Source organism: Drosophila ficusphila, unplaced genomic scaffold, assembly GCF_018152265.1.
Source record: "Drosophila ficusphila isolate 14025-0441.05 unplaced genomic scaffold, ASM1815226v1 contig_198, whole genome shotgun sequence".
NCBI classification, from domain to species: Eukaryota; Metazoa; Arthropoda; class Insecta; order Diptera; family Drosophilidae; genus Drosophila; species Drosophila ficusphila.
Window position 1 is genome coordinate 13327504 of NW_025064092.1, and position 20075 is coordinate 13347578.

The 20075-nt window shown below is 43.3% G+C and overlaps 5 protein-coding genes across 6 annotated transcripts; 2 read left to right on the forward strand and 3 right to left on the reverse strand.

Annotated features, from left to right (window-relative positions):
• The first annotated feature begins 2631 nt into the window (after positions 1–2631).
• LOC108097056 lies at positions 2632–3380 on the forward strand. The gene is made up of 2 exons (XM_017199092.2): positions 2632–2785; positions 2838–3380. Exons 1-2 carry the CDS (start codon positions 2713–2715, stop codon positions 3278–3280), a joined length of 516 nt encoding a protein of 171 aa, XP_017054581.1. The 5' UTR covers positions 2632–2712; the 3' UTR covers positions 3281–3380.
• A 765-nt stretch (positions 3381–4145) lies between these two features.
• On the forward strand, positions 4146–5665 carry LOC108097356. Its single transcript, XM_017199596.2, has 4 exons — positions 4146–4590; positions 4855–4977; positions 5033–5164; positions 5567–5665. Exons 1-4 carry the CDS (start codon positions 4387–4389, stop codon positions 5648–5650), a joined length of 543 nt encoding a protein of 180 aa, XP_017055085.1. The 5' UTR covers positions 4146–4386; the 3' UTR covers positions 5651–5665.
• On the reverse strand, positions 5666–10341 carry LOC108097355 (tetraspanin-9). Its single transcript, XM_043207523.1, is given in 7 exon segments — positions 5666–6698; positions 6752–6912; positions 6985–7023; positions 7025–7180; positions 7417–7608; positions 8221–8291; positions 8814–10341. Coding segments are annotated over 7 exon segments (879 nt in total). The 5' UTR covers positions 8833–10341; the 3' UTR covers positions 5666–6457.
• Positions 10342–12336: 1995 nt separating this feature from the next.
• Positions 12337–13575, reverse strand: LOC108097379 (protein THEM6). The gene is made up of 2 exons (XM_017199630.2): positions 13385–13575; positions 12337–13193 (listed from the first exon to the last, which is right to left on the reverse strand). The coding sequence occupies exon 2, from the start codon at positions 13169–13171 to the stop codon at positions 12590–12592; it is 582 nt and encodes a 193-aa protein (XP_017055119.1). The 5' UTR covers positions 13172–13193; positions 13385–13575; the 3' UTR covers positions 12337–12589.
• A 981-nt stretch (positions 13576–14556) lies between these two features.
• On the reverse strand, positions 14557–17255 carry LOC108097382 (protein THEM6). Of its 2 annotated transcripts, none has more exons than XM_017199635.2 (4): positions 17193–17255; positions 16312–16527; positions 15696–15910; positions 14557–15337 (listed from the first exon to the last, which is right to left on the reverse strand). In XM_017199635.2, exons 2-4 carry the CDS (start codon positions 16469–16471, stop codon positions 14921–14923), a joined length of 792 nt encoding a protein of 263 aa, XP_017055124.1. In that variant the 5' UTR covers positions 16472–16527; positions 17193–17255; the 3' UTR covers positions 14557–14920. The 2 variants fall into 2 exon arrangements, with proteins under 2 accessions (XP_017055124.1, XP_017055123.1); XM_017199634.2 differs by having other exon boundaries at positions 16858–17223.
• Between the last annotated feature and the right edge of the window lie 2820 nt (positions 17256–20075).

Consider the following 20075-nt stretch of genomic DNA (forward strand, 5'->3'; position numbering starts at 1 on the left):
CCATTTTAGACACGCGGTGAACAGAAAAATCAAGCAGCGTTATATTGTTATAGGATAATTCAGATTTATGGTAAGTTGCAGCAGTAACTCCTTATGAAATTACATTTTTTAATATATATTTTATTTCTCTTTCAGGATTCGTCGATCAACCAGGGCAGCTGGAAACCGAAGGCCATGACAAAGTTTGGGGCCACATTCTTCGAGGAGGAGGTCAGCGACACTATTTAAACATCTTATATATATAAATCTCATGTCACGATGTTTGTCCGCGATGGACTCCTAAACTACTTAACCGATGTTAAATTTAATTGGCATACCAGGAGCAGTCTGGTCCAACTTAAGAGATAGGTTAGCTTAGATCTTTAATTATAGTCGCAATTTTATTTTATTGAAAATTATTTGTCTATAATAAATTGACAGTCACAATATCTCACAGCATTGCCAGATAAGATTATATTTGACTTCACAAGCAAATCGCGAAATTTGAATGTAAAAACCGGTACGTCATTACCAAACAACCTAATATATAAAAGGAAGTCGTGTTAGTTACATCACTTATAACTCAAGTCATTGTACTCCTCCTAAACGGCTGGACCTTTTTTTTATAAAATTTTTGTGTGTATTCCAGGCGGTTTGAGGATGGTTTAGATTCACAATATGTTAAAAAAAAATTTTTTTATTTTTAGGGTTTTTAATGTTTTAATAATTATTTGGAGTTTTGCCGGCTCAAGGTCTGGGTGATATTTAAAACACAATTTATGTTTTTTGACCAATATATTTCGGTTGCTCATCGGCAACCGTCTTCAGGGCAATTTTGACACGTCTGCGCCAAGTGACGTGGAGTTATAAACTGATAAACTATATAAACATCCAAATTTATAGTTTTACTAGAGGTCCTGTGTCCGCTTCGCTGGTCAACACAATTTAACAACATAAAAGTCAATGTTGCAACATTTTTTAAATATATGGAAGTATAGAAAGATGGTTATTTAACACTTTTCCAGTTTGACTTTTCCACTTGCGCAGCACAATCCAGCCGTTTCTCTTTTAAACATTAACGCACTGCAATATCGGTCGCCATTGGTCCAATATCTAAATTTTCATTATCACTGTAGTTCGCAGTGGGGTCATATTGGAATGCCAAGCGATTGAATTATGCTAATGATCTCCATGTGCTCATTTGTCTTTCTTCGCTTAAGTTTTGTGAATATACTGGCTGCTGGCTTGGATGTCTGCGGCCAATGTTTGCACGTCGTCCTCTAAGCATTTTGGACTATGGACAGAGTGGTGAATTTATCCTCAAATGCACGATCCACATAATTTTCACAGTATAACTTAAATTGAATAAAAATTCTTTTTTTTTCACAATTTCACAGTGAACACAAAAATTGAGTTAAAATGCTATGGGAGCGTGTTTGTCAGTGTGATGAGGTAGCAACTCACTTTATATGCGACAATATTGCAATTTTCTTACGGATCCCTAATTTTTTTCAAAATAAATTATAGCCTATTTAACTCCACGATAATATAGCTTTCTATCGGTGAAAGAATTTTTTAAATCGGACCAGTAGTTCCGGAGCCTATTCCCTGCAAACAAACAAACAAACAAACAAACAAACAAATTTTACCTCTTTATAATATTAGTATAGAAGTATAGATTATCAAGGGTATGTATCTAGCTTTCAATATTTTTTTTAATTCATTCAAATCGGATATATGGTTACAATAATAAATTTGGGAGTTGTTACAATAATAAAAAAAAAAAAAAAACAGAAAAACAAACAAACAAGCAAACAAATTTACTTCTTTATAATATTTGTGTGAAAGGTAACTATTTAAAAAAACCGGGCGAAGCTGGGACGGGCAGCTAGTATAATATAAAACATAATAACAAATGTTATACTATAAGAAACTTATTAGTTTTTTAGAAATCGAATTATTGAAGACAATAAAAACGAACTAATGAAATTATTGATTGTTTTAATGTTGAAGTTAGGTGTGGAAAGCAATGAGTTCGAAGAGTTCGTCCATTCGGACAGTCAAAATGGCAATTTTTAAAAACGAAATACCAGGCGAACATAAATGCCTAGAAGGTGGCTACAAAATGCAAATAACCATATCCAAGTTTCAAACCCAGTGGATCGCAAGTGGATCATGTGTGGATCGCATGTTGATCACATGTGGATGTGGATATCACCCTTCTAGGCATTTCTGTGCTCCTGGTATTTCGTTTTCGGAAAATGCCAATTTGGCTGTCCAAATGGTCATTTTTTCTTTGAAATCGTTGTTTCTGTTGGCCTAGTGATTAAACTTGAGAAATCTCCTAGATTTGCCAATTTATCCATAAGGCCCCAATAAAACAATCATTTAATTCTTATTATCGACAATATTTTTATTTAACTATAATGCCATAACTACAATGCCTTAACTACAATGCCTAACTATAATGCCTTAACTATAAAGCCTTACTACAATACAATGCCTTAATTATATTTGCCTGATCTGCAAAAGAAAAACTTATTGTCTGCGGAAATTTTAAACGTAAAAAAAAGTTTTCTAAAACCAAAGGAGTTAACTTGACCAACACTGCTCCCTGTCAAAAACCTACTGCCCTGGCAACTGAAGTTTTCATTATCGATAGGTTTCCCCAGGAAAATTAATTTTAATTGAAAAGCAAAAGTCATTGGAAGTCTCGAGAGCTCTTTTCTTGGAATGAAAAAAGAAGCAGATAAGATGTACGGCAATAGAAGGTCATTCGATGATCCAAAATCGTTTTTGACATTGGGTAAGAGTGGTTCTCGGTTGTGGAAGCCCCCAGATAAATGGCCTTCTTCCAGATGAGTACTTCAACCAGTATGTGAAGCCATCGCCCTGTGTCCATCGGCGTCGTTATGTGCCGTACTCCTCACGGTCGGAGCACTTCAGGCGAATGCACTACTTCGGCCCCGCCTATCGAAAGAAGCTGTCCACCAAGACGGAGTTGATCAACCAGCGCTCGGAGCACCTGAGCAGCCAGATCCGCGACATCTGCCATGTACTGGAGTCCAAGATCCTGATAAATGGGGCCGAGAAACGTCTGGAGCAGCTAATAAAACGGATGCCCAAGCCATCGCCACCCTCACAAAACAAGAATGCCCAGGATGCCCGGGCCAAAGATGCACAGAAGCCTGTGCATCCGCAACAGGATTCCCCGGACACCCAACCCCTTGTCGTCACCATCGGCGACGAGGTGATCTACGACGAGACCTACAAGCTGGACCCCATCTGGATGCCCAATTAAGATGGATACTCCGATTCTCCAGGCATTATGACACAACCTGCAGAAGCAGAGAAACCACCTTGTCGGCATAAATAAATAAATAAATATCCCATATTGCCAAATCAGAATTAATTGATCCAGTTGCTTTTCGAATTGGGGCATTGGGGCGGCGTTGGCGTTGGTTGTTGATTGTTGGCTTGCTGGTGGTAAGTGCAACATCAGTTTCAGCTCGACAATTAGGGTTTTGAAATTGAAAACATAAGTTACTTTTTTTATAGAAAAATTACGTTTGTTTTTTAAAGAAATCGCCCCTTCTTGAGCGGCTCCTTAAGACTAAGATGGGTTTATTGTAGCCAGTTATTTTTATTTCTATATTTCTATGCAACACAAACTTTTTTTGAGTGTTGAGTCATAATTGCACAACAGTCAGGTGCTCCGCGGGGGGCGGTTGTAGGTGAGGGGGCGGCTACCGGTTGACCAACTAACTGAGTAAACCGAGTCTCCTTCCTCATTGTTGCGGCAGAATGACGGCGGCAACATTTGTTGACAGCAACAAGTTGCCGGTTTCGGTTTTGTTGTTATTATTATTACCGTTTTAATGCTGTTTGTTATTGTGATTACCAACAGTGCGCTACACTGGCGGAAACTTTTGGTGCGATTAGGCGACTGTTAAAAGTCATTCGATAAAGTCTTAGACCATCAATTTTTGCTTCATTCAGATACGCAATTCTTTTTTTCTTGATGAAAAATTATTCGAAAGTGTTTGCATTATTCATTATGTTTGCAAGCTAGGGAGTATTGTTTTCAGTGGCTCTAGTAGTCGTTAACCCCCGAAGGTGCTTTAAAAACCTGAGCTCCAGCTGAAACCCAAACTACAGCCAAAACGATCGTGGCTCAATGTCCAAAGCGTCGTCGCTCGTGGTCGGGTTAAACCAATAAAATCGTTGCGCAGACGCGGCCATTCAGTTGAATTTTGGACACGATATACTTCGGATCGAAGCTCGAACTAAGACTTAAGCTAGATTTGCATTTGGATTAGCTTTTGTTCGGCGAACTAAAAACTAAGCGTTTTCACCTCGTTTTACAACCGCGTATTTTTGCTATTTCGTTCTCAAGACCGGATAAAAATGACGCTCCAATTCGTGGAGGTGCCTCTTATTCTGCTGCTTTTGGCCCTGATGCACTGCGTCATCGGCACGCCCATCGCCCCTGCCACGCCAGACGGCGCCACGCCCATCGATGCTCGAGTATCGGCCGCCGATTTCGGAGCCCAGGACGCCTTTGATGCCGCCGAATACACGCAGGCGGAGGCCAGCGAGGCCGGGTTCAAGGTGAGTCAGAAGTCAAGGGGTCAGGTGCTGCTGCTATAAGATCTGCTCATGATAAGGGCTCTAAATAAAACTATTACAAGATAACGATTAAGATAAGCAATTGTTTTTAAGCCATAACTACGTATTCAAGATACTTTATGAATTCTAAGGCAGTTCCCTATGCTAGTCAAAGTATTTCTGTAATTATTTAACTAAAACTCAACTTTGAATTGGCAATGGTATATTACTCAATTAGGCACTTTAAGAATTTCATATACATTTTAGATCTCTTTGCTGCCGACACCAGCGAAAACGGCAGAGTCCGTGAACCTGGAGCAGGAAGCCATTCCCTCGAAGGTGCTCAGCGTGTACGATAACAGCCAGAAGAAGCTGGCCGAATTGGCCCAGGTGAGTGGTCATCTGTACTCCCGAGGGCTCCTTTAAAGTGCTATTTCGATCGCAGCCCGTTCCCATTTTGGACTCGATCAGCGAGCACGAAAAGTACGGCAACAATGGGGACATGTTTGACGGAATCTCGCGATCGCTTGTCAACGGTTACGAGGCCTTTTCCAACCTGCTCAACACCTTCATACAGGTGAGTGTCGAGTGGCGACTGCCGAAACTGCGGCCTTTGTTTGTTTGTTTGCCTCATTTCAGAGGTGGGTCCATTCGCACGCGAGTTGCATAACACTGGCGGTGCAGTGTGAGTTGCGATTGTCGAAATTGTAAACTCTTTGCCAGTGCTGTCCCTCCTTAGTAGCTTAAAACTAGGGCCAAAAGGGGTTTAATGGGTTAGTGTAAGTGCTTAGTTCAGTTTAGCGAGTTTTAAGTTAGTTTTACGGGAGGAAAGAAAGCCAGGCGGGCAGCACTGCGGCTTGTTGGCACCGCTTATGCAATTAGTCGCAAGTTCGCTTTGACCAAGGTCAGCTCCATCCAGCTTTCTCTCTTTTAACCACCCTCTTCCCCCTCTATCTCTCTCTCTCTCTCTATCTTGCAGAAGCCAAAAGAGTTGGCGCGCAGCGTAACGAAGGGAATCACCGCTCAGTTGGATGTCATCGGTGGAAAATTGGTCGGGCTCTAAGCCACTTGAAGTGTATTTTTTTTTTTAATTTAATAAATACTTTTATTTATTTGTAACTTAACACGAACATGTTGTGTAGGAATGTATTTTGATATAAATATATACGTATAAATAAAACAATCGTACTCATAGCAGTAGTAATATTTGCTCTAACTGTATGCTCCCTCTCTTCCTCCTCCTCCTCCTCCTTCTCCTCCTCCTTCTCCTCCTCCTTCTCCTCTTCTTTCTCCTCTTCCTCCTCGACTCTTGGGTCTTGATGCTTTGCGGGCAGTTGTGGTTTCGTCTTCTTCGAATACTAAAGAGTTTTAAATGGTAACATATTGTATAAATACTCGTATGTAAAAATATTTTGGTTATCTTTTCCTATTTAAAGGGTTAGCGTAATCCACACTAGCTAATGGGTATTTCGGTTACAGTGACTTCTAGCTTTTCCCTGGTTCGTATGAAACGCACTGTACCCGCCCATGTGTGTGTTACACCATACAACTACGGAGCACATCACAATATGGATGCACCGTTAACTTAACATCTCTGTGTGCGTTTGTTTTACTGGGAGCCGTATGTCCCGTTCACACTGCCCACAGTGCGAACACATCGTCTAGCCCTTTAGATTTGTTCGATATGTTTTCGCCTACAGATACAACATACAACAAAAAAAAAAAAAAAATACAATTTCAATAAAATTAATTTTTGGCACATTTCGCAGAATGGATTAGAAACTAGGGAGTTGACAGAGAAATAAAGATGGAGGGAGACAGGAAGCGGCGGGATTGCTGCCCCCTGCCCCCTCGGATTTTACAGGCGCGTTCAATCCTCCCAGCTGCTGGTGCGGGTCTGGGGGTCAATAGACGGGGAGTAGGACTTGTAGGTGTCCGAGGCCCGCTTGTGCTTCACCGTGCAGAATAGCAGCATCGAAGTGATCAGCCCGAACAGCTGGACGAAGGCGATCCCGAGGCCCACGGCCCCCACCACGTTGAGCTGGCCGGTGAACCAGCTCTGGAGCGAGTGGGCACAGCCCTTGTCCCACCACAGCGACGGGTTCTCCGACCTAAAGGAGTTTGAAAATAGTTGATATAGATTATTAATCCTGAGGTCACTTACCTCCCGCAGTCGGCGCGCATCATTCCGTCGCCGGATCCCTCGGTCAGCACCTGGCGCTGGTCGTAGAGGGTCCTGCAGCAGGACTCGGGCACCCAGCGCTTCCCCGGCCACGATTCGATGTCGTACCAGTCCTCGTACGAGGACACGCCGCAGCACTCGAACTGTAGATCGTTGAAAGGGTCAAATCACTGTCACTGTAATCTGCAATCCGCAACGGGAAAAGCGCCACTCACCGAGTGCTGCACACTGTCCCAGATGGAGGCCACCGAGGGGGGCCACCAGAGATCCCCGGTCGCTGGTGTTGTAGTGCCGTTCGATGCCGAAGCGCAGCTCGTTGGCCAAAGTCCGTCCCAGGCCGCCGCGGAAGAGAAAGGCGATCGAGCCCACCAGGAACTCGCTCATGAACAGCATCACAATCAGCATGAAGTACTTTACAGGGAGCGGAGGTGGCGGAGGGTGAGGCATCGATTGGGGTACACCAAGAGAAAATATTAGCGTTTGAGTGGATAAAACTGAGTTGGGCTGGCGAGCCCCTGAAGTATGCTACAAGAAATAAATCACTCATACGCCATATAGGCCATTACTTTCGTAATGCTTTCGTAATGTTAACTGCTGGGTAATTTGAGCAGCGGTTATGAATGGAACCATGGCCTTTGGGTACTCACCAGAACCAGGAGGCAGCGCGACTGCACCCAGGCGCCGCAGCAGCCGAAGAAGCTGACCACGAATCCGGTTCCTCCGATGGCCATGAAGATGGTGTCCGCACTCAAGCCGGCGTGTTGGGGCAGCAAGGTGGCGTAGCCCTCGTAGCTCAGGCGCAGCCACAGTCCGGCTCCCAAAAACGCGCAGCTACACAGCTGCAGTGGGTGGAATTGGTTGAGGTTGGGAATTATAAAGGCACTAAAGACTACCAAGCAGAATTATCGAAAATATAAAGAGAAAGCTGCCTCTAAGTTGTACTAATAACCCGACCATTGGGTTTCAGTACTTCTTTATGGCTTTGTGAAACAAATTGATGTACATAAATTTTGGTGGGACGGTGCAGTTGCCGCCAATGTCAAAGCGGAGTTTGCAATCGGAACTGAACAAATCAAAGCAACGAGTCGGCAACAGCATCTCAAACAATGCCACATGCCACATGTCGGAAAGACACTTCCGCTGCAGACGGCGGCGGCAAAGTTATGGCTCTGATTAGCTGCTCTACCTTTTTGTTCCGACTCTGACTCTGATTCTCTCTACAATTCCGATTTTACCTCTGCACGGTGCATTTGCTTGTCAGTGATGCTGCATATCCGTCCACGCCACATGCATTCGGAACAATACGACAACAATGAAAATGTTGCAGCTTCAGAAACACTAAATAGAAGTGCCCTCCTCTTTTACACTTGAATATTTCTAATAGTTTTACACCATTGTTCATTTCGATTTGTATTTGGCTAATTATGGAGCTTTTAGCATGAATAACTCACCCATAAAATGATGTTGAGCCAGCAGAAGGTGCGGCGTATGCAAGTATAGCCGGCATTGCCCATCGCGGGATCTGAAGAGCAAAGTAAAGGCAAAACATTAGACCCTATTTATATTATTTTACCCTCTTTTATCATAAACCATACAGCACTTCAATGTTTGCTGCTATTATGTGTGTTTCCAATCTGCTTTTATTTTTAGTTTTATTGGTAATTTTCATTGGCATTTCCTTTTGTCTATGGCATGTAACTGGAGTACCGAGTGAGCATGCCAGCGGGGTTGTTTGGTTGTTTGGTTGGGCAATTGCAGCTGCAGCGAAATGCACAAACGTCCACACATGGAAAGGCACTCGCTTATGCAAATAATTTATGATCCAATGAAAATAATAACTAAATAAAACGCAACCAAATTAACAGCGGCAGCGGTTGCAACGTCCATGGTCACCGAAACAGATGAACAAAAAAATGTGTGTCCTCATCGACTATTTAAACTAAGTAAGGGAAAATCACTATTCCAAAAAAAAAAAGATCACATGATGCCGTTATCGAAACATTGCGAAAGGATAGAGAACCAAGGGGCGAGTTGCCCAAATCACCATTCTTCTTGATGTTCATGGGAAAGATGGAGCACCCATAGAATAGGTTTCATGTTTTGTTAAAATCAAGTTCCATGGATCTGGGAAAATTCGTGTTTGAAAAACCACAGAAAATACTCTCGTGCGAACCGAACCGACAATATGGATAAAAGTGAAGAAAACATGAAAACCAGAAAAGATCCTACTGAATCTGAATCTGAGTCTGAACTTGCAGTCCCGAGGGGCACGCGATAAATCTCAACGGTCCTACGACCCGCAACCCCTTTGGATCGGGGCTCGGAATGCCTGGCTGACTGGCTGGAGGAGGGTCCAGCGCTACGCTGTGCACTATATAATTGAAATAACTATCATACGCGACGATGATGGGGATCGTCCGCCCCCCAAACATAATAACAGCGGAGCAGTGCAAGTAGTGAGCGGGAATGGGCGGGGTAATGGGTCTGGGCTTGGGCTTCGGCTGTCCAGGGCTGTCCGGTTGGGATGGCCGCGGTTTGGCTTTTCAGTTCCATCCCAGTTCCCATTACGACTGCGATTACCATTACCATTACCATTACTATTTGCAGTCGTCTCCAAGTGCGAACAATTGCACAAGGCACACAAGGCACACAAGAGCAGCAACAACGAGAGCAACTGTCGCTCGCTTATTTTCCAATTTAACTCAATAACGCGGACTGGCTTAATGGCATTTGACGCTGAAAATTTGCGATTTACCCACCCACCATCCTCCACCTCCGTCCTGATCCGCACACACACACACACATTGTACACTATACTATACACCACACACTATCCAGCGTAGAGCACACAATATGGTACACTATATGGTACATCATACCCCACACACAGATGCACATTCATCATAATTCGAGTAGATCTGGGAAGCTGCGGATGTGGCAAAGTGATTTATGCCAGGGAAATGCCAGCTGACGTCGAAAATTGTCATTTGCCCAAAACTTGATCACGACGCGATTAGGTTATCGTATGGCGAAAGTAACAAGGCAAGGGGTTTGGCATATACAACAGAACGGATTTATATTGAAATGTTATAACATTATATTCAAGATATTATTGCAATTTTAAAAATAGTTTGTACAACTTCAAAGTAAATTGAAACAGAGATCCGCAAATTAAACAGTGGATCAAATAAATCCATGCGATGAAAATAATATCTGAGAAAGATGACCAGATTTCAGGAAGAGAAAGATACGCCTAGAAAGTACTTGGTCGGGAGTGGAAACCAGTAATAAAAGCTGGTATTGCACAGATCCAGCAGCAGCCAGCAGCAACAACAACAACAACAACAACAACAGCAGCAACAGCAACTTTGGCAAGAAGATCAGTGGCTCAGCGAAAGATTTTCACCATCTGACCGCTGAGACCTCCCCATAATATTGCCGAGGTTGTTGTTGTTGTTCCGTTGTTGTTGTTGTTGCGGATCTTACAAAGTGTCGTCCACGAAAAGTTTTCTCTTTTTTGTTGTAGCTTTTCAAAGTTGTTATTGTGGCTTTTCGGACCGATCGGCCAATCTATGTGTTTACTTTGTTTGTGCCCCATTGCCGCATTTCTTTTCAGTTGCAAATTACTTCGAGTTGTTGTTCGTTGTTTGTTGTTTGCTTTCAATCTGGTTTTGTGGTTGTTGCTGCTGCTGTCGTCAATAAACTGCAAAAGTTCGTCGGTGTATTGTCACTGCATCGCTTTTCTATATGCTTAATTCGGTGCTACTTTGGCTGTGCAAACAGGACATTTACTTTGGCTCCTGTTTCAAAGGACTTCTTCTGCTGTTGTTGGCACGTTACACACTGAACAGAACAGAACTGAACAAAAAATTGGGACACTTTTTAGCCCGATTAACTGTTGGGAAATTCCTTTCCCAAAGATTTGCTTTCGTTTGTTTGAATCTGCACTTTGGATTCGGATCTACGTTTTCTGGGACTGTGAGTTCGTGTGGCGATTCTATGCGCTCGTCGCGGTTGTTCAAAATAAACTGACAATTCTGCGCGACATCGGTTAAAAATAGTCAAGAAGCGACGTTGCGGCACAGCAGCCGAAGTTGCACGAACGACCATCCGAAGCGGCTTCGGTTGCAAGTTGCGCTACACTCCAAAAAAACCTGGTAATCAAACAAAAGTTTGCATAAGTTATTGCCTACTGGATTTCTGAGATTTAAAGTCCCCCCCTGTCACTCATCTTAAATTTGTATCTCAATCGTTAAACGGCGCTGAAATAGAATAAATCCAATGCTGGTATTCATTTTTTCTAAGTGTATTTTCTGCTTCTCCCGCGAGAATCGGGGAGTACGTGAGACCCCAAAAGAGCGCCGAGTTGAGTTGAATTGAGCGACGCGCGCCGTCTGCATACTTTATGAATGGGATTTATGTTTAGATTTCAGTGTCACGTTTTGATCCACATTTCGGCCCAAGCAGGCACGATAGAAAACGGAAAGAAGTGAAACAAACAATCCGAACGAACGAAAGCCGCCGGCAGATGGGGATTCAGATTCAAACAAACAAATCAACGGGAAGTGGATGTGGTCAGCACTCATACGCCGTGTGTGCAGCTGTTGCATCTGACATGACGTCACGGATTACGCTGCAATCGCGGACAGCAGTCAGCTGTTCGCTATTACTGTTAGCTGACTAGCTGTTCCATCTAAGAGATGGAACAATAAACAAACACAATTAAAATAAAATTTATAAAAATATAGTGGTTTTTACCAAAACTGTCAACTATTCTTTTCCAAATTGGTTTTTATCAACCAACTAAAGGGCCAGTTAAATTATAAATTTCATTCAATCGAATAGGTAGTCGGGCCTCCCTGGTTTTCAAAACTATACTTTATTTGGCTGTAATTTGTTTCTTGCCCAAACAACACACAAATTACCATTGAAAAATGTTTGTTTTTCCTAAAACTACATAAAATGGCTCAAATAACCCATTTTTTTGCATTATCTCAGAAAGTACTCTTCCAAATGTTTGTAAATGTATGGCATACATAGTTGAATTCGTAATAAAATTCTGATTCCAATGGTATAAACACCCAAAAATGTTGAAATTTTGCCATTTTTCGCAAAAAATGACGATGTTACCCCTTAGCTGTGGTCATAAGGTGCTCAAAACAGTGTTTGGTCCCGCTGTAAGTCACTAATTGGCCTTATTACAACCGAAAAACCATTAAAAATATCTTTTCCAAATTGATTTTTATCAACTAAATAAAGGAACAGTTTAATGACAGTTGAGTTGCAATTAAATTTGATGACTGCAAGGGTATATAAGCTTCGGTTCGCCGAAGCTAGCTCTCTTTCTTGTTTTGAAGTCCGCGGGGAAGTCCCTAAACAGTTTCGTTTTGGAGTTGCATAACCAAAAAGTCAAAAGCATTTATTGGTTTACCATAACGGAGACAGCGGGAAAGAAAATAAAAACCGCATCTACTAATAACCTCCGACTTTTCGTTGCGTGATAACCAATTTAGCATAAATGAAAGTCGATAAAAGAAACCCAGACGATATTTGTACATAAGTGTAAGTTATTTTAACTTAGGGGCTTCTGCCACTGATTTTATTGTGTTAGCTGCACACACTCTGTAAGCAAAATGATAAATGGTGCAGTAAAGTCTTTTACTAATTTGCATTCATGTGGAACAATATGTGCAATATGATTCGATATATGTATGTATTTACTCATAAACCAGTCTAATGTTTGTTGTGCACAAAAAAAAAGAGCTCCTATTCTACGCAATGGAAGAGGCAAGAGCAAGGGATTCCCAATGGACACCGCAATCACTTGTCCTTGCGCAGCTTCTGGCTGGACAGCTCGATGGCGTCCAGCCAGAGCTTGAGCTCCTCGGGCTTCTCCGGTCGCTGGGCGGTCTCCGGGTAGCTCTTCAGCACGTCCAGCACGTTGCAGTTGGTGATGTTCTGCTTGGACATGGCCACCGCCCGCACGAACCCGTCCGACAAGGTGACGAACTGCTGCTCCAGGTAGATGGCCTTCTCGTCCCACCAGACCAGCCTGGTCAGGATCTTGTACGGGTGGAAGATGGGGATGGTGCGCCGGTAGCGCACACTGCTGGCCCCCTGGACCGCTCCGCCCCGCCGCTCCCGGATGCGCTCGTACAGCCCGGTCAGCGCGTAGAAGTGGAAGCGGGCGAAGTCCAGCTCGCGCAGGTAGCGCGCGTTGTTCATGTGCCGGATGAAGATGTCCACGTCCTGCGAGGTGCACAGCCCGTAGATCGCCGTGGTCTCCGTCACCTTGCGCTTCCGCTGGAACAGACGGCCCGCGAAGACCGTGAACACGCAGCGGATGAAGTAGTTGACATCCCAGATCACATAGAGGACCAGCAGCACCACCAGCCAGGCCATCGCGGAATCAGTCTTCGGATTGCTGAAAAGATGGCAAACGTTAGTGCCAGCATAACTCTTTTCTACGAAAATACAACTGAAACTGAAATGAAATCTGGACTTGCATCAGACTTTGGCGCTGATTTACCGGACCGACAAAGTCCGTTGACGGAAAAGTCAATCGTATGGGCTGACCTCGTCGAGCAGCTAGAAATACATTTACATTTTACTTACAAAGCAGTCGATCGTTCAGCCAAGTCGAACTCCCCAGAAACTTGTAGCGGGACGAGCGGAGGGAGCGGTAAGTCCGGCGGTAGCAGCGGAGAAGACGGAGCGGTACGCAACAACACAACTGTTGGCTCGGCAAGGCCACAGACGACTGAAGACTGAAGACCGAAGACTGCAGACTGTTTACTAAAGACGCCGATTGGCAAAAGCGAAGACGACGCAACGCCGAAGAAAGCGAGCTTTCAAAAGTTAGCCAACGCGAGCTGTGTTGCCAACAATAAATTGCTAAACTAGCTAAAACCTGAATTTAGTCTAGCAAAAAAAAAAATAAATAAATAAAGCATAGAGAAATATTAAGCAATTTTTAGTAAGTATACGTATTGGTATGAAAACTATCAAAATGATCTAAGCAAATTAAATTCGATTGAATTTCTAAACAAATTTTAAACTTATTTACCACCTATATACTTTTGGCTTGAAAAATGACATTTTAACAACACTTTAATCAATCCATGAAATCGGTGGAAGCGATAATAAAATGGCAAAACGTAAACAATATAAAAATGTCAATAACATGGCTCTTATTTAGGGGAAACTCAACGTCCAACTAAATCCTTTGCAGTACTATTTAAGTTATTTAAAAAACAATTAACTCGATGGGCACAAATCTAGCTATTAGAAAACAGACATGAGCAGCACTGGAACCCCCTTTTTAGTCACTCTTCCCTAGTCTCTCCAGCTTTCCCCGTCTCTTAAATAAATCCAAGCTTGCCGGGGCAAGCCTGGTTCCAATTGCTGTTTGCTGATGTGGGAGAATTTTGCTGTGGCGTAATTAGCAAATTCGCACGTATACGCTTAAAATTATAGGTATTCTTAAAGTGACTGCAATCAATGCAAGCACTAGCCACCGAACTGCAATCACCCGGCTGTTTTCTAATAGCAAATTACCCTAATAGACAGAGTCTCGAAGGGCCGCTGCTGAAAGTTCACCATGAGGGTTCAACAACAAGTTCTAAGCAGGTGATATCGAATGTAGGAAAATATTTACCAGTGGGCTTTAGTACTGCTTAATCGAAAATGTAAGCAAAGCTGGAGAGTAAAACAATTATTTCTGAAAGAAAAGTTTCTTGTTGATCCCAGGCGCAAAAACCAACGGCCCAAGAAAATCGCAAATTCGGTTTCATCCTTTCACATTTTCTTGTTACTTTACTAAACAATCATTGTACATCGTTACTTACACACTGTGGACTACCAAGGGGTTCCCTTCTGTGTTGGGGGAGTGGCTGATCTAAGGGTAATTATACAGTACAATACAATAGTTAAGGCCAAAGGAGGGCGGGTTTTTCAGACACTTTAAGCTTGCAATTTACGCGTTCCACGAGCACACTTAGACACTAGACATTAGCACGCACGCACGCACACACACTCACACACACAAGCACGCGAGACAAAAAAAAATGGGTTTTTGGGAATATCCGTTTCCGGTTGCGCATCCGCATCCGCACCCGCATCCGCATCCACTTTCGCTCTTGGCGACTCCAGTCAGCAGCCGCTGCGCAGGTTTTTGCTGGACATGTCGTTGTACTCGATCCACTTGGACAGCTCCGGCGGCAGGGAGGGCTTCAGCTTGGCGCAGTGCGCCGTGCTCGGGGGCGGGGCCGGGGCCGGGGCTCCCGTCGCCGCCCCACTCGCGCCGTGTCCGTTCTCCGCCAGCGATGTGTCCATCGCCGGGTTGCTTATGCCGCCGGCTGCGGCCGAAGGCGCAGCCAACGACGCCGACGCCGACGCCGTCGCTCGGAATCCGTTCGAGGAGGTCCTGGGCAGAAGCTCCGCCATCACCGCCTCCATGGACACGTCAATCACCCGCTGGCGACAGATGGCGATGCAGTGCACAAACTTGTCGCTCGGACGCACGAAACGGTGCTCCATGAAGAGCGACTGTTCGTCCCAGTAAATTATCTGAAAATGAAATAATCAAAAATCACACGATAATGTAATTGTACATTACAAAAAGTAAAATATTTAAATGATTACTGATCAACAAAACAACCAAAAGTCAAAAGATTATTAAGAGTTAGGTATTCTCCTCAATATTTCTGGGAAATAAGTAAATATGCCAACCATCTTTTTAATTGAAAAATAGATCTGTTTGATTTTATAAAAATTAGAAAAGAAAATCCCTTTTTGATTGTTTTATGGGGGAATTCTTTTATGAATGCGCTCAAAATTGATTTTGATCGATGCTTTCGACGGTGAAAAAGCAGGAAATAATAATGAGTAATTACTTTTCTGGAATGTCTAATCTTGATGCACTCACCCGCGAGACAATGTTGAACCGGTGGAAGGGGCGGATGAAGCGGCGGTAGCGGATGGTGGCCGCCCCCTGGAAAACAGAACCTCCCAGTCCTGTAATGGTGCGGTATAGATTGGTCCGCTCGTAAAAGTCCACGCGGGCAAAGTCCAGTTCTCGGAAATACCGAGCGTTGTTCATGTGATACAACAACGTGTCAACGTCGTTGGTAAGGCAGAGTCCTAAAAAAAGGATAATGTTGGGGGCTTAAAAAGTTAATTTGATTGATTTAATGATGTTTCTATATACTGCCATTCTGTTCCACCTATAAGGATATAGCTTTCTAGAGCGCTAAAATATATAAACGCTTTTGGAAAATAAAAAATCTTAAAGTAGAACTAGTTCTGACAACGCTGCGTATGAGTGATAACCACACCACTCATACGCAGCGTTGGCATAAGATTATCACTCATACGCAGCGTTGGCATAACTAGAGTCATTTTGTTTTCGAACTTGCTGCATTTGTTTCTAATTAAATTGACAACTGATAGATAATTTAACATAAATACTACCTAATGGATAAAAAGTTAGCTAGGATAAGCCGTTAGCTCTTTATGAAGGACCAGGAGACAGGACTACTCACCGTTGACCGTCGTAACGTCCAGGATGTGGCAACGCCTCTTGACGAAGCGCGCGAGCAGAACACAGAGACACATACGCAGGAAGTAGTGGAGTTCCAGGAGCCCGTAGAGAACTAAAATGGCCAGCAGGACGCACAGCGCCAGGTAGCACAGCTGCTCCATTTTGCTGGGTAGATGGGCGGGTGGCTGAGGGGGCGTGGTCCGAGGAGCGGGCGGCGCTACGAGAGGGAAGGAAGGGAAGAGCGGTTCATCAAGACGGCTGGCTGGCAATCAAGTTGTCGAGCGATAGCAATCTAATTAGAATGCGGAAGCAGGAAGCCAGGCAAGTGCTTGACTTGGGGTTAGGGGCGGTCGGGGGTTAAGGTTACGGGGGTGGTTTTCCGAGCGCGGTTCTTGTCCCGGCTTTTCCGAGATGCTGAGCGAAATTAGGTCACGTTTTTTAACATCAGGTGATTCACGACATTGTCACACAAACAACAGTACTTTGCTCTACTTTGGTGTTTATATTTATCAGGCTTACGAATTGCTTTAATAAATTCACAAATTACTTAAAAAGGATTACAAAATTGTCCCTGTGTAGCACACACACACGCTGAGCAGCACTCGCGCATGACCAGGACAACCCCTAATTTGTTGATTCGTGGCTCGATTCATGGCCAGGACATTCGGACATCGGGACATCAGGCCACCCGGCCACTTGCAGTCCTCTCATCCCCTTTCACCGCCAATCACCGAATAATTTCCCATATTTTCCAATAACAGGAAAAACCACTTGCACTCGCACACACCACACTTTATTAAATTTAACGAAAAAAAGGCAAAAAAATAAGTTTTTGTTTTTGTCTAGTGCTCATAACCAAAAAAATTCAAGCGAAGCGCCTACCGCAGCGACAACAGCGCACTGAGACTGAATCGCTTTTTTGGCCAAATCCAAATCCCACCGCTAACGTCCGCTGGCAAAAAGTCCGCCGCAGCCTCTGCCACCGCTGCCGCCTCTGCTGCAGTCGCAGTCGACGCCTGCGCAGCTCCCACGTTCGACGCTCTCAGCTGACGTCCTCGCAGCTTTCGGCCCGAAAAAGCTTTGCTGGCTAAGGGTTGAACCTGTTGCCGGTCCACTACGGTCTATCCCTCTCAGCACCCCCACAAATATTGGACTAGCGAATGTCGTGATCACAGACGTTCGCCAGAGCCAGAATCACTGAGATGTATGTTACAAGGGCAGACGGAAAACATTGTTAGGTTGCGCACCTCATTGATCATTCCAAAGTTTTGTAATTATTTTCTGAAAACAGCTAGGATATACATATGTGACAGGTGTTGTATATTGCATTAGAGCAATTGTTGCAACAGGCATTCCTGGATAAAGAGCCGTCAATAACCACTAGCAATGGGAACATGCACCCGAAACTAGGTGTTTCTTATTTAATTATAATTAGAAAAACCAATTCTAATGGTAAGCACAATACTTAAATATACCCAATTATCTATAATTAGATATTGGTAATTATATATACTTAAAGCACTTGTATCCATTTAAGAAGTTGTTTCTGCGTCATAGAAAAAATCCGGTTTTTACCTTAAGAAAATTTCAACCAGATGATGTTTTTATTTATTTCGTATTTCAACAGAAATCGGTTAAAACGCCGTTCAATGTTTCCGTGTAACAAATCATTTAGAAATCTAGAAATTTAAAAAACATAACAAATTTAAAAATAATAAATTAGCTACTACTACTTGTCTTTGCGAATAATATCGCAAAACTAAATAATAAAGTGCACTGTCAAGCAACAAGCAAAGTTCTTGAATTGTTCTTTGCCCCTAAGTAGAGATGTTTCCGGTTACTCGGGCTCCAAAAAAACAAACAAACTAAGATTATTCGAGCTGTACAGTACTATCACACCTACGTCTCGAAGCTCGGATGCGCAGAGAGAGATTTCTAGCCGGGTATTACATATGAGTATCTCGAGCTGCAACAAAAAACGCTGACTGTAAATTCTAGCAGGGCAAATACGGGAAGTTTGTACTTATAAATATATTATCAGCAGGTTAAAACGAAAAAATAAAACCGTTAAAAACCAAGGACTTAGGTTACCGACGACAGGCATACACTATTTCTTTTTTTCTGGTGTTTTGGGATCTTGAAACCAGCTAATTTGGCCACGCAAATCAATTTAAGACACCAGGCCAACATAACTCATAGCAGGTTGCAGCAGGTAAATCTGATCTTATTAAAAGTACTCTTCTTTTCATAAGATAGTTGTCCTTGTTACGCTTCCCCTCCCTGTCCCTACCAATCAGAAAGTTATTTCGCTGGAAAGTACAGTTGCTTCAAACTAAGCATCAGACCAGAGATGCGAAACCACGTTGATTCTTTGCGCGTGTCACGAAAGTGGCACGAAAAGCACGAGTAATTAAAATATTTCCATGTGGTTGTTGTTGGTGTTACAAGAACCACTTGTCACGCGCTCAACACTGAGAAAGCCAAATTTAAACTGATCAGCTGATCGATTTACACCTGCTAAGCGGTTATGTTTGCCTGGTGTTTAAGTTTAGAAACGCCCAAATTTGTATGGGAAAAGTGTTGTTGTTTTCATACGCAAGAGCGCTGCTGCGCATTCACCTACTTCGAAGTTTTGTTTGCCTGGTATACGGGGTCTCAAAACCAGCCGATTTTGCTATACAAATCGATTTTATGCACCAGGCCAACATAACTTATAGCAGGTTGCAGCAGGTAAATCTGATCTTATTCAATGTACTCTTCTTTTCATAAGATAGCTGTCCTTGTTACGATTCCCCTCCCTGTCCCTACCAATCAGAAAGTTATCCCACTGGAAGGTACAGTTATTTGAAAGTAAGCATCAGACCAGAGATGCGAAACCACGTTGATTCTTTGCGCGTGTCACGAAAGTGGCACGAAAAGCACGAGTAATTAAACTATTTCCATGTGGTTGTTGTTGGTGTTACAAAAACCACTTGTCACGCGCTCAACACTGAGAAAGCCAAATTTAAACTGATCAGCTGATCGATTTACACCTGCTAAGCGGTTATGTTTGCCTGGTGTTTAAGTTTAGAAACGCCCAAATTTGTATGGGAAAAGTGTTGTTGTTTTCATACGCAAGAGCGCTGCTGCGCATTCACCTACTTCGAAGTTTTGTTTGCCTGGTATACGGGGTCTCAAAACCAGCCGATTTTGCTATACAAATCGATTTTATGCACCAGGCCAACATAACTTATAGCAGGTTGCAGCAGGTAAATCTGATCTTATTCAATGTACTCTTCTTTTCATAAGATAGCTGTCCTTGTTACGATTCCCCTCCCTGTCCCTACCAATCAGAAAGTTATCCCACTGGAAGGTACAGTTATTTGAAAGTAAGCATCAGACCAGAGATGCGAAACCACGTTGATTCTTTGCGCGTGTCACGAAAGTGGCACGAAAAGCACGAGTAATTAAACTATTTCCATGTGGTTGTTGTTGGTGTTACAAGAACCACTTGTCACGCGCTCAACACTGAGAAAGCCAAATTTAAACTGATCAGCTGATCGATTTACACCTGCTAAGCGGTTATGTTGGCCTGGTGTTTAAGTTTAGAAACGCCCAAATTTGTATGGGAAAAGTGTTGTTGTTTTCATACGCAAGAGCGCTGCTGCGCATTCACCTACTTCGAAGTTTTGTTTGCCTGGTATACGGGGTCTCAAAACCAGCCGATTTTGCTATACAAATCGATTTTATGCACCAGGCCAACATAACTTATAGCAGGTTGCAGCA

What these genes read in the sequence shown, in the direction of transcription:
- LOC108097056 (XM_017199092.2), top strand. Translation starts at nt 2,713, where the DNA reads ATGAAAAAAGAAGCAGATAAGATGTACGGCAATAGAAGGTCATTCGAT. An exon ending in AAAATCGTTTTTGACATTGG is followed by an intron (nt 2,786 to 2,837) that starts GTAAGAGTGGTT and finishes GCCTTCTTCCAG; the next exon opens with ATGAGTACTTCAACCAGTAT.
- LOC108097356 (XM_017199596.2), top strand. Translation starts at nt 4,387, where the DNA reads ATGACGCTCCAATTCGTGGAGGTGCCTCTTATTCTGCTGCTTTTGGCC. An exon ending in CCAGCGAGGCCGGGTTCAAG is followed by an intron (nt 4,591 to 4,854) that starts GTGAGTCAGAAG and finishes TATACATTTTAG; the next exon opens with ATCTCTTTGCTGCCGACACC. An exon ending in AGCTGGCCGAATTGGCCCAG is followed by an intron (nt 4,978 to 5,032) that starts GTGAGTGGTCAT and finishes TTTCGATCGCAG; the next exon opens with CCCGTTCCCATTTTGGACTC.
- LOC108097379 (XM_017199630.2), bottom strand. Translation starts at nt 13,171, where the DNA reads ATGGCCTGGCTGGTGGTGCTGCTGGTCCTCTATGTGATCTGGGATGTC.
- LOC108097382 (XM_017199635.2), bottom strand. Translation starts at nt 16,471, where the DNA reads ATGGAGCAGCTGTGCTACCTGGCGCTGTGCGTCCTGCTGGCCATTTTA. An exon ending in GGACGTTACGACGGTCAACG is followed by an intron (nt 15,911 to 16,311) that starts GTGAGTAGTCCT and finishes TCCTTTTTTTAG; the next exon opens with GACTCTGCCTTACCAACGAC. An exon ending in GGTTCAACATTGTCTCGCGG is followed by an intron (nt 15,338 to 15,695) that starts GTGAGTGCATCA and finishes TTTCATTTTCAG; the next exon opens with ATAATTTACTGGGACGAACA.